Below are 15962 nucleotides of genomic sequence, written 5' to 3'. Positions count from 1 at the left end.
TGGTGCGGATGACATCACTGAATCCCGTTTAGGAATTCGTCTTCAATGGAGTCAAAAAATCTCTTTTGTAGAATCGAGTTCTGTTGTGGTGGGGATCATGGTGGAGATTAGAACAGCCCGAAGAGTAGTTGATCATTGACGATAATATTCGCCTGTGATTTTCGCTTTGGCTCTATTAATCTACGAGATAAAAATTGCTTTGCGGCTTCATCTCTACTAATTGGTTATTTTTACTTAGTTGGGTTCAGGACAGGTGTTAAGGACCCATGACGTAATCTTAGCCGTACAAGATGCGGTACTTTTAGGAGTGCCATTCCTTGCTGGTGTCAAGTAAACCATTTGATGTCTCCTTTTATCCTGCAGTCTTTCCATCAAGTTTAATACGTGAAGTGGATGGATTGTTCACCAACTATTCGCTCTATCCTATCTACTGAACAGTTGCACGCCACTTCCTTCGCTAGTTCATGAGCCAAAACTAGAATGGAATAAAGCCTAGAAGGTTATTTATTGGGCCAACTCAGATTTTGTCTTTGCTTGGCTTTGCGTGTGATGTCAATCCGATAAGCTGGTAGCTCCCGTCTATTCCAGCGCTCACAATCCCAGCACTGATATAGCCGATTTTAGACTCGCCGACTATTGCAAAATATATTTTTGTTTCAAAGTACCAGCGTTTAGTTCATTTCCAAGGGCCTTCTAAGATGCTTCTGTTGAACAACTCGACTTCGACCCAGTAAGAAACTTGTATCTCAAATCGGTTAAAATTGAAAACCCATACTATATATGGGATAATTTTCGATCCTACACGTTAAAGTGACGTAGCAACCAATGTTTTCGGCGGGTTCTTGTTCGAAGTGAATTTGATCTGCAGTAGTTAAAACTGTCTCATTTCCGTATTGGATCAACTTGATTATCAAAACGGATCTTTCTAAAAGTTGGCCATTTGCCAGAGCCCTGTCAATAATTTCGTTTACTCCAAAGTCAAAATCATCTTCATTGGAATGATTTCGTGGCGAGTATAAAAATGAACCTCAACTATTTGTCCATATGAACTTCGTGAATCGGAAGCTCTTCTCTATTCTAATCCTCTGATAGAAAAAAATCCAGTATTCCTAGTACTAACATCAGCGGTAATCACAAGAGCTTTGAAGTTTCGAAATTCTTAATATAGTTTTTTTTGTTCTCTGAGATGTCGACCAAACCATGTAAAGATGTGAGTCAAAGTTCATAGGGTGAACTGTATCGTTCTGTGTTTATCAAGAGAATTGATCAAAAGTTTTCCGCCGTATTGGTACGGCAAGGTACATTATCTATATTGCAATTAGGTTTGCCTCAGAGCGCAAACATTCAACGAGTGTGTAGTTCAAATCCATCGATGAATACCGAATCAGGATGCATATGACGTTTAACCAATATCGAGTAGAAGATACCTTTCGCCGGCGTTACGAATCGCCCTCTTCATCAATTTGTGTATTCAACAGTCGAGATTTACACAGACAGTTCTGAGAGCATAAGATAGGCATAAAGATGTACCGCAGACTCTATGAAAGAATACATCGAGATTACTGGTTCGTTTTGCTAGGTAGTAAGCGTAAGCTTTTTTTCCGGAATCTCCTGACTGCTGTTTATCTCATGAAATGGACTGAAACATTCTGGGCAAGAGAGAGCACGGAACTCCCATTCAAAACGGAGTAAAAAATTGGATATCCCCCTAGACACCAGAGGGCCACATATTTATTCTCAACTTCAAAAATTGCAGCGCTCAGAACCATGAATCATCAAGACAATTCACACAAACAAAGCTACACAGAGGTTCATAATCCGCATCCTCTTCACCAGCAACCAGAAATTCACAACTGCAGCATCTTGTGAAAACCATACGGTAAAGTATAGTCTTCAACTACCCCGTTTTCAAATGACGTATTGACCAACGAGGACTCCTCACAAATGCGCAAAAAGGAGACTAATTTGGACCGGCACTCATTCAGGCCAATTTTTCCGGCGCCAGGTTAAGATATGTCCGCGCCCGTGTTGAAGTTTGAACCAAAAGCCTTTTTTAAGGTTTCGTTTACGATGGGTTTGCTGAAAAGGGATCGTGCATAAATAGCCGGCCCGCGCTAAATCACAGCTCGATACACACTCCTCTGTATGCTGCACGACTGACTAATGCGCGTTTCGTGCTTGATTTGGCAACAGCCACGGAATTAGCAGTACGCTGTTACTCCATCTGACCACCACCTCAACCCACGAGTATCATCAGCCAATGTTCAATTTCCGAGCCGCGGAACTGCGTTCCATAATTAAACTTTCTTGGGCATTCCTCGTAAGTCCGCTTTCGCCGGATGCATAGAGAAGCTACTATTCACGGCCGCGACATTTCTGGCACAAACCTCCCCATTTTAAGAGGCAATGCTCCCGTGAAGAGCCGCTTTACAGCGCTCAAGGTCTCGATATTTGGTGCTGCGTGTATGGGTAAATGCACAAACGTCTGAATTTTTTTGTGTTGGTGTTTGTGGGGATTGGGATTCTCGATTGGGGTAATTCGCTCATAAGAACTTTGGATACTTCCCTTCATGCATTCAGTCTCATATGGATGTATGGCGGTACTTTGTAATAGGGGTGACTTGTCGGGCCTTGATAATGTTGAAAAGTGTAGCATTTGAACTATGTAAGGAGTATGGCGTTGTGGCTGAGGCGATAAACTCAGCCATAACATGATGTGATAGATTTCTCCGTGCGATACTTGCAAGAACGAAGACACCTGATATGTAGTTGTCGTGATGTCTGGTGTTTGGTGAAGTATCTCTTGGCCTGAGAGGAACCTGTGGACCACGAGAAAAAGAAATAATCACATACTGAAAATTGTGCACATGAGTACTCGAGTTTGAAGCAATGAGGGGATTCCGTTTTGGTAGAGGCAAATCCATAGTATTCCTGATGGCTAGATTTCGAGTCTCACCTACAAACCATCATCTATCAGATTAACAGAAATCAGTAAAGTTCCATCATTGATTTCAATCAAGATTGATAAGTAAAGACAATTGACACATGGTCCGTAAAGAATCTCGCTGACAATGACAGAATTCACTCGTGTTCGACAACTTTTAAGAAGATTCGAACCTGCCAAGAATCGTGACAGAATACAAACTCATCTACTCATTGTCTTCGTCTTCAGGATCTGCCTCCTCAGCAGGCTCCTTCGGCTCCTGGTTTTCAGCCCACTGTGTAATATCATCGATATGGCTAATGATAGTAGCCACAGACTTGCTTTCGCTGGAACAATCAAGTGGTAAGAATTGCACCATGCCGAAGTCATCCACCAAATATGCAATGGCTCGATTTAGCTTCGAAAAGCGAGGGTTGGAATCGTCAGACTCCTCCTCTAGAAGCAATGGATCTGGATTCAAAAACTGTTTCAATTTCTTCCGCGAAATCTCCAGTTTCACCAAGTCCATCTTGGAGAGAACATTTATGTGTGGCAATTCAAGCAAGATCATCGCCGACATGGCGCTCAATGCTCCACTGAAAAATTTAGCCTGGTCAATGACAAATGGAGCCTCTAACAAATATGCAGCACACAAACTAAAGTTAAGGTTCACTTGCAAGTGACGTGCAATTGTCGGTAGCACTGGGATATGTGTGTAAAGCTCGATTTGGCCCGGACAGTCGAAAATCAAGTATTCATCATCGTAATCTCCAATCTCCTCATCTAGCCAATCCAAATTATTCATGAGATACTCAAAACAGTACACCAACCCACCATTGGGTCCCAACTCCAACTCTTCCATCACATCCTCCAAGGAAATGAGGTCTTTGATATCAATTGTGAATTCATATTGTGTTGGATCTGCTGCAGGGTCCAAGTTCACCAAATGTGCCCTTCTGCCAATGGATTGCATATGTGAAATGATGGCATTACAGAAAGTAGACTTTCCTGCACCGGCAGGTCCTAAGACCATACATCCTACTCTCGACATTGGACAAAATCGAGGGGTTGAAGAAGTAGTAGGTTTTGTAGTGTGGATGAGGTCGTGCGCGGGATGATTTGTAATGTGGAGCGTCAAAATCGGAAAAAGAGCTCAACACAAAAATAGTTTTGAATTTGAATTCGATTGACTTTTGTATATTTTGTTTCCTTTTTTGTGTTGCTTTTTTTAGTTTGCGGCCCTGGAAGCTGGTGTCCATGGTGTCCATGCTTCGCAACTGTAATTGTGTCCCAGAGAATATCATATCTGCCTTGAGACTGAAACTATTCTTCTCAAACAAATCTCTGTGACTCTTTTGAATTTCATTACCTTTTCAAGGTAGAGCAGTTCGCAATTTAGCATAAGCCTGCTTGTTCTATGTGTCTCTGCACCAACAACTATCAAAATCCTTTTCCATTTGAATCATGGCCTCAACATTATGGCTCTTGAATACTCGCTGGCACTGGGCGCGAAGATTTGATATATTTTCCCCACGATAGACTTGAATGTGGATATAGCCGGTCAACCCACTTCCCTTCGCCCAAAAACGAGGCGTGGAAAACGACTTTATGCCACGAATGGTAGTTAAATCATTGAGACAGTTTCTGATCACAGATTCCTTTTTGTTATCGAGTTTAAGAAGCAATGTCGATGCTGTTGACGACATAAGTGGCCCAGCAGAAACGAAAATCAATACAGCAATGGCAATAGACGCCACTGGATCAAACCCCTGCCACTTGAAGATTGTGGTGAGGATGGTTGAAATCACCACTCCAACTGATCCGAGGGTGTCAGCCATGATGTGTAAGAATATGCCCCTCATGTTGTCATTCATACCTTCGCAATCCTCGTTCGAATGGGATGTCTCGTGTTTTTCTGAGTGCGATTGTTCATGAGAGTGAGTGTGCGAATGTGAATGTGAATGGCTGTGTGAATGGCCGAGTTCTGACGCCTTGTGCTCTGAGCCGTGGTCCGCCTGAGAAATGCCGCCATGTGAGTGGCCGTGTGAATGGCCGTGGTGGCCATGGTTAAATGCAAATATTCCAACAATGTTAACGAGCAAGCCTAGGGTAGACACGATAATCAACTCCGTCGTTCTTAAGAGCTCAACTGGCTCATACAATCTGCCGACTGCTTCAAATATAATGCTTCCACTAATTCCTACAAGAAGCGTACCATTGGCGAAACCTGCCAAGATCTCAAAGTGACGGAGACCGAATGGAAATTTACTGTTAATGTCCACCTCTTGTTTCAGGAGAGTTCCGGCAACCAACCCCAAAGCTAGGGAGGCACAATCTAATGCCATGTGGAGAGAGTCTGAAAGAAGACCAAGGGATTTCGATTTGAAGGAGTACACTAGTTGGATGAACATGAACGTGGTGTTGAGGAGCAAAAAGTTGAATATAGCTCTTGTGTCGGAATGAGCCAAGATCTTTTCCAAGACACGGGGCTTTTCAGGTTCCTCTGACAGATCGTCATTCTCAACATATGTAGAAGGCTTGATTTTGACAACTAATGGAAGTACTGCTGAAACAAAGGCGCCTTTGACTGAAGCAGGCTTTGTAGTGACTATGTAGTGCTCGAAAACGAAGGAAAACACAGCCACGATTAAAATACTGAGCGAGGAGTATACTAAGCCTCGGTTGGTCAGGAGCATGAGCACCGCACCAACTGCTAATGTAATTCCGAGAAAGATTGGGTTCACAAGGTTGAGAACAGTCAATACGACCGCGCCAACGACACCCACACCCAACATAATGAATATCAAGATCAGCTTATCGCCTGAACTCGACTTTCTCGATTTGATTGCCCGTTCAATCAAAAAATGCAGCCCTATAAGCAAAGTATAGCCACTAACCACTCCTGCAACTTCTAGAACAGGATTTTCAACAGCACTAGACGCTAAGTAACAGTCACAAAAGAGCGCCAATGGAGTATACAAGTTCCAAACATTGAGAAAAAGGCAAAAATACGTAACAGCGACCCGCGTGTACGAAAGTGACATTGGCGCTAGGAACAAAAGTACTAGTCCCAATACAACGGTCCAGGACTCTGGAGCAGCCCTTTTCCCCATCAAGCCATACTTGGCTGGAAATTGCGACAAGCCGACAATTACACATGCTACCACAAATGCAGCGCCTACTCTTCCAAGAAGGTGATTGTTGGTCAATGGGACCAGCGTCAAATCGACAGAAACTACCAAAAGCGGCAAGGTTATGAGCACTGGCAAGGTTGTCACGAGTTTCTGTTGTGTTTCATTGGCTCGCACGATTCTTGGTCGGAGTTGCTTGGGTGGTTTTTCGATGTTTTGTGTTTCCGATATGGAATTGACTAGAAGTCCAGAAGGAATAGGTTCCAAAAGTGGTCTCTTGCCTGCAGATTCCATCGGCGCAAAAGGATTCAGGAGTTCTGCCGCCATCTCGGCTATTCGTGGTATCAATTGATGTTTTAAACCTGAAACAGATTGAGTTCACTATTGTTTCAGATTAATGGGGTTGTGTGCAGGTGATATGGTAGAGGTTATAGATATGACGGGTTATGTAATGAGAGGTTCTCAATTGCGGGATTAATATAAACTGAGTCATTAGAGGATGAAGTTTTTTGTCTTGAATTGTTTCAAGTATTTCTTAAAAAATTTTCGAGCACACGAGTTTCTGAAAACCAACAGAAGCATGAAAGCGCCTATTTATGAGTAATTGAAGGAGACAAAAAAATGTTGAATCATGGGCCAAAAAAGAACAGTTGCGTTCAAACTCTCGCTTGTTGGCCCACGAGCAAGCCCTGAGGATTCTCTTTCATAATATTCCAAAAAGTCACAATACGAAGCAAAGAAAAAAACCAAAAAAGAATGGACGAGTCCGGAGTCGAACCGGAGACCTTTCGCATGCTAAGCGAACGCGCTACCAACTACGCCACACGCCCGTGTGAGGAATGGTCCCTAGCAGGATCGAACTGCTGATCTTGGCGTTATTAGCACCACGCCTTAACCAACTGGGCCAAGGGACCTTTCTTGTTGAGTTGGAAATGCTTGTTTGATTCAACCATTTTTATTTGTATTCTACCACGAATCACAAAACTTTAGAGATACTTGTGCCTCAAATTCTCAGATATCTAAGAGAAGTATTTAGATGACTCTATGTACATGCACCATGTATGTTCACCCCAGTTATATATTAGTTCATCTATTTAATACTTCAAAAAATTAAGCAGAGTGTCTCTTACTCAATTCTCTTCACAGGCCCGCCAGGGGAACTATCGAGTCTGGCGGTCAACACCTCGCACCCGGTTTCGGTCACCAACAACATGTGCTCGAACTGAGCAGAGTACTTACCGTCCCTCGTGGCAGCGGTCCAGTTGTCTGGCCATGTGATATCCTGATATGAGCCCAAACAAAGCATGGGCTCGATGGTGAAAACCATACCGGGTTTGGCTACACCAATGGCTTTATTACGAGCGTAATGAGGAATGTTGGGCTGACAATGGAATAGCTGGTTGATACCGTGGCCACAGTAGGATCTGACCACCGAACATCCGTTCTTAGTGGCGTGCTCTTCGATGACTGCTCCGAGGTTTCTGAACACCAAGCCAGGCTTAACCTGAGCAATGGCCAAGTCCAAACACTCACGTGTGGTTTCAACAAGACGCACGGTGTCGGGATCAGCCTTGGCCTTGTCGCCTACGTAGTATGTCTCATTCAAGTCGGAGTGAAAGCCTTTAAGGTAGATGGTCACATCCAAGTTGACGATGTCACCATCTTGCAATACTGTCTGGTCGGGAATTCCATGACAAATGATCTCATTGACAGATGTGCACAACGATTTTGGGAACGTGTAGTAGTTCAAAGGCGATGGGTAAGCGTTGTAGCCGATACATTCCTTGTGGAGGATTCTATCGAGCTCATCGGTGGTGATTCCAGGTGCAATATGTTTAGCTACAGCATCCAAGATCTTACGGGATGTGAGGGCCACCTTCTTCATGGTTTTGATCTCGCTTTCGGTCAAAATGGTGATTTTTCCGGTTCTGTCATTCTTGATCTCACTCATCGGTTTGCCATCCTGAGCATAATCTGGACGCACTATTTGCAGAGGAACTGCTCTTTTTTTACTCAAAGGATACGCAGCCCGGAGCTTTCCACTGTAGTCAAAATTGGGGAACGGATCATAGGTTTGGCCATCTTCAGCGGCGTGGATGGATTTGTGTGTTGGCCAGGCCGATTTGAAGCACAACTGGTTGCAAAACACTTGGTTTTCGCCGCATTTAAGACAGACGGGACATTTGAGTACCGATTCGGTAGTCTTACCACATTGTGGGGATGCACAGGTGGACATTGGTTGATGTGGTGTGGTAGTCTGGTTGACAAATTTTACTGTAGGGGAGCTAAAATGCGATGGGCAGAGTATATGGATCTTGCAATGAGAAGCATTTTTGGTTTTTTTCTTCGGTTTGTGAATTTTCGTGGCCAATTGAAAAGAGGCGGATTTTCTATTTTTGTACCACTTGTTTTACTCTTAAGGGTTCGTTTTAGTATATGGATGCTGCGATTGTTTCAATATGGGTTATGCTCGCATGACAACTTAAGTCCGACAATTTTTTGACCAAAGCGTTAAGCGGTCCGAGTATTGATATTTTAAATTTTGTTTGTTTTGTCCGAATTATATGATCCATTGTAATCGGAGATGGTAGAGTCAACGCATAGTCACCAAGAGATTCGAGCTCACCAACACCTCCGGACTTGCCAACTCAACTGCATTTTCTTTTCTAGTTTATTTCATTCATATTGAGTTCTGTTTTGTTTTTTATTCTGTTGAGACCTTGCTAAGACCCTTGGTCTCCTTCATTTGGTTATTTCATGGAAAAACCTACTTTCCCAAGTTCTCAGGCCCGAAACTCATTGGAAGCAATTCGTCCAACGTCATCTTTACACAAGTGCCCCCGTCGCTAGAAATCATATACACCTCAATGTTGCGATTGAACTCCCGAATGAACTGTCTACAAATGCCACATGGACTAATAGGATCCTTCTGGTCGCTGGCTATAGCAATGGCGCGGAATTTCCGTTCGCCCTCCATGATACACCGTGTCAAAGCCGTTCTTTCAGCACAGATCGCCGCTCCATAGGAAGCATTTTCCACATTGGCACCTACAATTACTCTACCAGATTCCGTAAGAACTGCAGCCCCAACTCTACAGTTAGTAAGCAGTTAAAACATAGAAAATATTCAAAACCAACGATATTCTACACTGATCTCGCCGTTTCTGATTTATACGCACCGAAAGTTGGAATAAGGACTGTAAGAAAGATCTCGGGCTATGGTTAGTCAAATTTCATGAACAAAAAGGGTATACATACCTTGGAGAGCAGCGCAGCTCAAAGCGTCAATCAAGTTTTGGGTCAATGGCTCCATTGTAGTGAAATATTGGAGGTTGTGAAGGACAAATGGTGGAGGAAGAGATAAGATAATGGAGGCACTGGTGTGAACGATAAGAAAAAAGATGGGAGTCGGAAATTGCGAATTATTCTGGGTATTCCATAGAATTGACATGAACCATTGGTATTTTAGTCCATTTGTCTGATAACTTATATCACCGTGGTCCTAGGAAAGAGGTTTGGTGGTTTATGCAATATGACATCATTAGGAGAGTTGACAAAAAAATCGATTCTCTGGTTAATCATTATATTGTGTTATAAAAATTTGACTTGGTAATCGGATGCTTTTTATGAGGGTGGAATTAGAGTCTAGATAGGAATTGGAGCACGGAAGATAGGTGCATGTAGCATCCACAGTCGTTGGGGGATGTTCAATTGGTTTCTCAGGGCGCTTTGACCTTCAATTGGAAAACTTTTGTCTTTGTGCAATTTCATTCAGAACCTAGAATTCTATCTGTGCCTGGACTAGAGCCCTTATCTAGAATAGCCTAGTAGTACAACATGCCATAAGCCATCGTTTGTGGCCATTTTCTTGGTCACTTCAAATTCAATTTCAACTGAGTTTTCTGACCAAATCATGTTCATGAACAATCTTGAACACCCTTCTCAATCTCAGCCCACCCAAATGGAGGGGTTTCTTATCTCAGATCCAATCCTTCGAACTTGCAATGCATAGACAGCTCCAGTGCTATAGAAACATTAATAGCAAGATAAGCTGTTCTAAACTAGCTAGAAGACAACGACAACAATCTTCGTCTCTAGAATTATGTCAATCTTCTATCTTACAACTGATCCACATCTTCCCTATAATCATCATATAAGCGCTCGTAACCAGACACTATCTGCAGTACAAATATACAAAGGTATGAAAAGGGACCGAATCCTCCAATTGCCAAAAGCCGATTCCACCAATTTCCCCGATGTTTCTACGAAAAAAAGAACGAAATCAGGGGAACCAGATTCCACGGCCTGCATCCCCTGCGGCCACGGGCCTCTCAACCGTCCCTCACCCCTTCCCCATGCAGGCCAGCCCATTGGTCCCGTTTATCACGTGGACCTCTTCTCTGTTCTGACACCATAATCTGACACACCTATCTCGATCTATTGATCTGTTGGCACGCCACAAAATCGCCGTTCCGCGAAAGGAATCGAATTGTTGAAAAGAATCCAGAATTTGCAGTACTGCAGCTAAGCACACACTAACGGCCACCCATGGCTGAACTCTGTTTCCTCCGTCATGGCCCTCGAGCCGATCTCTCCAACCAACAGCCGCTCAAAGCGGACTGTGAGCCGTATGATGCGCTGGTGAGCGAAAACACCGTCCAGCTTGTGGATGACGTGGCCAATCATATCATAGCTGCGGGCAATTTCGCCGGGATCCCCAAGAAGAATGTATATATCCACTTTTCTCCGTATCTACGCTGTTGCCAATCCGCCGATCTCTTGGTGACGGCCATGGGCAGTCGCTTGGCGGGTCTTGTGCCCGATACCACTGTGAAGTTCCATCTTTTGTGCGATTTTGCCCTTTCGGAATGGATCCACGATCGAATGAAGAACCAGCCTCCGTTTATAGATTCCACCGAGGCTTATCAGATGTATACCCCCAACATTCAGGGTCTCCAAAATAAACGGTTGGTGCTGAACTTCCGCCCAACGACGCAATTGGGACCCTGGAACGAGCCTCATCTCTCGTACAAAGAGTTTCTGGAGCGCTGCAAGACCTACACCAAGAAGCTTCTAGCCACATACGAGGGAGAGTCGCATCAGCACGACATGATCATTGTAGTCACCCATGGATACGTGATTTCCAGCATTCTTTCGTATTTCATCAATCACCCTGTATTCGAAGAAATCCCTGAATTCGGCGTCAACTATGCCAACAAGAGGGATGGCCATTGGGTTCTCGAGAAAGACTGCTTGGGAATCTTGGAGCGCGATCCGCACTTGAACGGTACCCTCAATTTGGAGACCGACATCATATACTACAAGACAAACTTCATCAAGAAAGACGACTTCGATCCGGATAGGCAGTATCCTGCAATCGGCTTTCTGGGGCTCAAGAAAACAGACCAGCCTCGGCTGTCGTTCCGGATTCAATCTGTGAATGCGTCTGTGCCCAAGAAAGCTCAGAATCCGCTCTGTTCTGGTGCCCGTGATTGGAACCCACAGGATTGCAACAAGTTCAAAATTAAGGCTGAATTTAAGATGAAAGTCATGCATGATAGCGCGTTCAAGAAAGCCTTCTCCATCGAGAATAGACCGTTGCATCCCATCTCGCCCGAAGTGTCTCCAAACCTGGCCCCTACTAGAACAAATTCAACTGTAAATTTGTCCAAATTGCATTCCAACGATGAAATCTATCATCCACTCAAGCTCAGATATTCACTGGCCTCGGATATTCCTGTTGCATACCTCAATTCCAAGCTCAGTTCGCATGTGAACTCACAACTGAGCTTGCTTTATTTCAACCACAAGTCCTCCGATGGCTCATATCTGGACTTGTTGCGTAATGGCCAGCTGCTGGGTGGTCTGAACTCGCCTCGTGACCAAGACCCTGCCGAAGCGCTGTCCACGAACATGCACGAGGTGATATCCAGACTCAGTCGTGTGCGTTCGCTACAGCGGAGACGTACAAATACGCCGAAGTTTGGCGCCATATCCGAAAACGAGTCGGATCAGGAACAGCCCAGTTTTGCATTGCAGTTCAACAGCAGTTCTGTGGTGCCGCCGCGGAACAATTTGGTCAACTCTCCTCCGCCTGTGACCAACACACTCACGAAACCCTCACCGCAAAAGCCGAAGCGGCCACAGCCCAATCGGTCCAAGAGTGGTGTTTTCTATTCCTTCTCGGGCTCCAGCAGTGACGAGGACCTGGAGGAAGAGAAGCAGGACCAGTACATGTGGTTTGGTCAGAATGCGAAGCGTTAGCGGAAATAAGCGGAAAGCGCCAATCTTAGATTATTTATTGTGACTCGTGGGATCGATTCATTTGGAGTTAGCACAGAGGATATAGTGTGCTCGGTATTTATATGTGATACCATTGATTTGACAATCGATAGTATCAACACAGTTTAGGTTAAAATTCATGGTAACGCAATGGTGCTGTAAATTATCTGTAGAACTTAGGATACAAACTGAAGTTGGGTCATATTCTTTAATTAAAAATCGTGAAGTTCGTTTGCCGAAGAATCGTCAGCGTATTCGTTTAGTTATAAACCTAGTTGTGTACCTATGTTCAATACTGAACCATGCTCCAATCCAGACACAACACAACAAATACAACCAATTTCTTCATAACCGAAACAATTATTTCAACACATTTCCTCCCCTCCTTTCTCTTCTTCCTCACCCTATCCACACCTTTATTTATCTTATCTGGGGTATCAGTATACAAACCCACTATATACCACTACAATCTAATCAATTCCCAATTGTGCCAGCTACACACACCAAGCGCTACTTTGAACGATGCCCACTACGGCAACCGACACCGACGAAAACATCAAAATCACAAACACCGTCACCTTCGGTCTCTCCAAGAACTTATCCATTCCGGTATCGCTAAAGCTATGCTACCTCCAGGCAGCGCCCGGAACCCAACCCGGCGTGGTTCGCAGTTCCGAGAAGTATAGAAACCCAGAGTGTTTCCAGAAACTCAGTCTGATTTCCGCCAACTCCGATCTCTATGTAGTTCTAGAGGTCTTTGATGGAAACGATAATCTAGTGGTAGAACCTGTGCAATCTTCATACAAGGCATTTGCCAATAATCGGCGTGTGTGGGATACGTATATGAAGCTAGGCGTTAATTTCAATCAGATGGACTATGGCGCATACCTTCGCTTTACGGTGATGGAGATTGTTTCCACTGAACCTGTAGTATTTGGCCTGGGAACGTTATCTCTTTTCAACCACAAGGATGGACTGCTCAGAAAGGGCTCCTATAAAGTTGCAGTTGATACTCTGCAGACCCCTGAACTAGGCTCGGTGATTTATGGTGATTTGAACAATATGACAGAGGCAGAATCAAACTTGGTCAAGTACGAAAACGGCCAGTTCACACGGAACGAGTGGCTTGATGCCATGGCGTTGCCCATGGTCGAGAAAGCGCGCCAGGCTGAATTGGCTGCGTCCTCGTTGCGTGCTCAACTGCTGCTGCTGCTGCCCTCTGCATCCCACTACCTCTACGTAGAACTCCCTAACTTCCTGCTTCCCATTGTGTATCTGGACGAGACATATCCACTGACTGTTGTGGTGCCTCTGATTTCTTTTGCTGTGGATAAGCCAGGCATAGATGCTCGCGCGGCGAACGAGGGCGCCATGATTGTCAACAGCATTGATATCCCTACAGTTCCGCTCCCGAAGCTATACGATCCAGATTTCCACAACGCTTTGCTTACTCGCTACAATGCATCACAAGAAGAGTCTCTACCATCAGCCGCCGGGCTGTCTGCATTAGGCACCTCTGGAGTCGACCCTATCGAACGCAAGTTTCAGAAGTTGGCCACCAATATTAACAATAATTCTGTTCTCGATAAAGAGGTCAAGCCGTCTCCACACATGAGGGATGAGCTTGTGAAGATTCTCAACATGCCTTCTAGCGCTCTGCTTTCAGATCATGAGAAAAAGATCTTGTGGAAGTTCCGCTACTTTTTCTCCAAAGGTAGTTTGTCTGACGAGCTGGGCAATACGTCTGCACCGCTGACATCCACAAGGCAATATCTTGTCAAATTCCTCAAGTCTTTCAATTGGGAGAATGAATATGAGCTCGACCATGCGTTCACCGAAATCGTGCCCCTCTGGACTGTGGACTCCATTGATATCGGCGATGCGCTCGAGCTCTTGAGCAACAATTTCAACCCACAGACGCTCACTATGTCCTTGCGTCGCCGTATAATTGATACCACAAACTCGAACGTGAAGGATATTAACACATCCGAGGAGAAGAAAATCGAAAAGATATTTCGTTATGCCAAGCGGCTCCGCTCTTTTGCGGTGGATCGTCTCCGTATGGCTAGTGCTGATGAGCTTTTGTTATACTTGTTGCAACTTGTTCAGGCATTGAAAAATGAACCTCTACTGGCAAAAGGCGATCCATTGGCGGAAGCGCCTTTGGCGCGCTTCTTAATTGAAAAGTCAGTACAAAGTAACCAGCTCGGCAACTTCTTCTATTGGTATGTGAAGGTAGAAAACGAGGATCAGCTCAATTCTACTACAGGAGGAGCAGTACCAGCCAAACCTAATGATGGGTCAATATACAATGTGGTATTGAATCTGTATATTGAAAAACTAAAGGATTCTTCCTCAAAAACCAAATCAAACTCTTACAAGTACTTGAAGCGCCAGATTCACTTTATAAAGCAGCTTACAAAGTTAGTTGAGCTCCTACGCTCAACATTTCGCAAGAATGAAGCCACCAGCCGCAAAAAACAATTTTTACAGGACTATTTGGCAGATGGCTCACATGATCTCCTCAAATTCGATCCATTCCCACTTCCTTTGGATCCCTCCATCATCATATGCGGTTGCTATCCATCAGAGTGTTCTGTATTCAAAAGTTCCTTGTCTCCTTTGAAAATCACTTTCAAGACTATTATTAATCATCATCAGGGATCTACTTCCGGATCAATGATATTTGGAGGCAAGAAGCACAAGTACGGAAAATATGCGCTCATGTTCAAGATTGGTGATGACCTTCGCCAGGACCAATTGGTAATTCAAATCATTACCCTTATGGACCAACTTTTGAAAAATGAGAATTTGAATTTGAAACTCACGCCTTACAAGATTTTGGCCACGAGTCCCATTGCTGGACTAATTCAATTTGTTCCCAATGATACTTTGGACTCGGTTTTGTCTAAGAGCTATGCAGAAAATGGAGTGAATGTTTTCAAACGAGCTGCTCTGCCTATAGACTCTGCCGAACCAATAGCAAACGGTATTTTGAGTTTCTTACAATTCCATAGTCATGTCCCACAACAAGAGGACTCTGGAAGCGAAATTTATAGCTACGAGGATCCACAAAGAAACCCTCATGCAATTGCAACTGATCTTGGTGTTTCGCCAGTCTTGATGGACAATTATGTCAAATCTTGCGCTGGTTACTGTGTTATCACGTATCTATTGGGAGTGGGAGACAGACATCTCGATAATCTTCTTCTCTCGCCAAACGGAAAATTTTGGCACGCAGACTTTGGATATATTTTGGGCAGAGACCCAAAACCTTTTCCGCCCTTAATGAAGCTTCCTATCCAGGTCATAGACGGAATGGGGGGAATGAACCACGAGAACTTCAACATATTCAAAAGCTACTGTTTTATCACCTACACCACACTCCGGCGGAACAGCAATTTGATTCTCAATCTATTTCAGCTAATGCTCAATGCGAATATACCCGATATACAGATTGACCCGAAGCGAGCCGTCTCGAAGGTCCAAGATAAGTTTGCTCTTGAAATGAGTGAGGAAGAAGCCATTTTGCATTTCCAGAATTTGATCATAGACAGTGTTCACGCTTTCTTGCCTGTTGTCATCGATACCCTTCACAGTTTGGCGCAATATTGGCGAGCCTAGTT

At 44.2% G+C, this 15962-nt stretch overlaps 6 protein-coding genes and 2 non-coding genes across 8 annotated transcripts; 2 read left to right on the top strand and 6 right to left on the bottom strand.

Moving 5' to 3' along the window:
- Positions 1-3149: 3149 nt before the first annotated feature.
- Positions 3150-3974, bottom strand: PUMCH_001412 (uncharacterized protein; the record flags this gene model as incomplete). Its single annotated transcript, XM_063020463.1, has 1 exon — positions 3150-3974. One exon carries the CDS (start codon positions 3972-3974, stop codon positions 3150-3152), a length of 825 nt encoding a protein of 274 aa, XP_062876533.1.
- Positions 3975-4338: 364 nt separating this feature from the next.
- PUMCH_001411 (uncharacterized protein) lies at positions 4339-6381 on the bottom strand (the record flags this gene model as incomplete). The annotated part of the gene is made up of 1 exon (XM_063020462.1): positions 4339-6381. One exon carries the CDS (start codon positions 6379-6381, stop codon positions 4339-4341), a length of 2043 nt encoding a protein of 680 aa, XP_062876532.1.
- A 430-nt stretch (positions 6382-6811) lies between these two features.
- Positions 6812-6884, bottom strand: PUMCH_001410. Its single transcript has one exon. It is a non-coding gene; the product is annotated as a tRNA-Ala (tRNA).
- A 10-nt stretch (positions 6885-6894) lies between these two features.
- Positions 6895-6968, bottom strand: PUMCH_001409. Its single transcript has one exon. It is a non-coding gene; the product is annotated as a tRNA-Ile (tRNA).
- Positions 6969-7180: 212 nt separating this feature from the next.
- PUMCH_001408 (uncharacterized protein) lies at positions 7181-8290 on the bottom strand (the record flags this gene model as incomplete). Its single annotated transcript, XM_063020461.1, has 1 exon — positions 7181-8290. The coding sequence occupies one exon, from the start codon at positions 8288-8290 to the stop codon at positions 7181-7183; it is 1110 nt and encodes a 369-aa protein (XP_062876531.1).
- Positions 8291-8821: 531 nt separating this feature from the next.
- Positions 8822-9031, bottom strand: PUMCH_001407 (uncharacterized protein; the record flags this gene model as incomplete). The annotated part of the gene is made up of 1 exon (XM_063020460.1): positions 8822-9031. The coding sequence occupies one exon, from the start codon at positions 9029-9031 to the stop codon at positions 8822-8824; it is 210 nt and encodes a 69-aa protein (XP_062876530.1).
- A 1571-nt stretch (positions 9032-10602) lies between these two features.
- Positions 10603-12318, top strand: PUMCH_001406 (uncharacterized protein; the record flags this gene model as incomplete). Its single annotated transcript, XM_063020459.1, has 1 exon — positions 10603-12318. One exon carries the CDS (start codon positions 10603-10605, stop codon positions 12316-12318), a length of 1716 nt encoding a protein of 571 aa, XP_062876529.1.
- Positions 12319-12858: 540 nt separating this feature from the next.
- On the top strand, positions 12859-15960 carry PUMCH_001405 (uncharacterized protein; the record flags this gene model as incomplete). Its single annotated transcript, XM_063020458.1, has 1 exon — positions 12859-15960. The coding sequence occupies one exon, from the start codon at positions 12859-12861 to the stop codon at positions 15958-15960; it is 3102 nt and encodes a 1033-aa protein (XP_062876528.1).
- Between the last annotated feature and the right edge of the window lie 2 nt (positions 15961-15962).

Source organism: Australozyma saopauloensis, chromosome 2 (genome assembly GCF_035610405.1).
Source record: "Australozyma saopauloensis chromosome 2, complete sequence".
In the NCBI taxonomy this organism is placed as follows: domain Eukaryota; kingdom Fungi; phylum Ascomycota; class Pichiomycetes; order Serinales; family Metschnikowiaceae; genus Australozyma; species Australozyma saopauloensis.
Note: the sequence above shows the minus strand (reverse complement) of the source record. Positions and strands in the feature narration are given on the sequence as shown.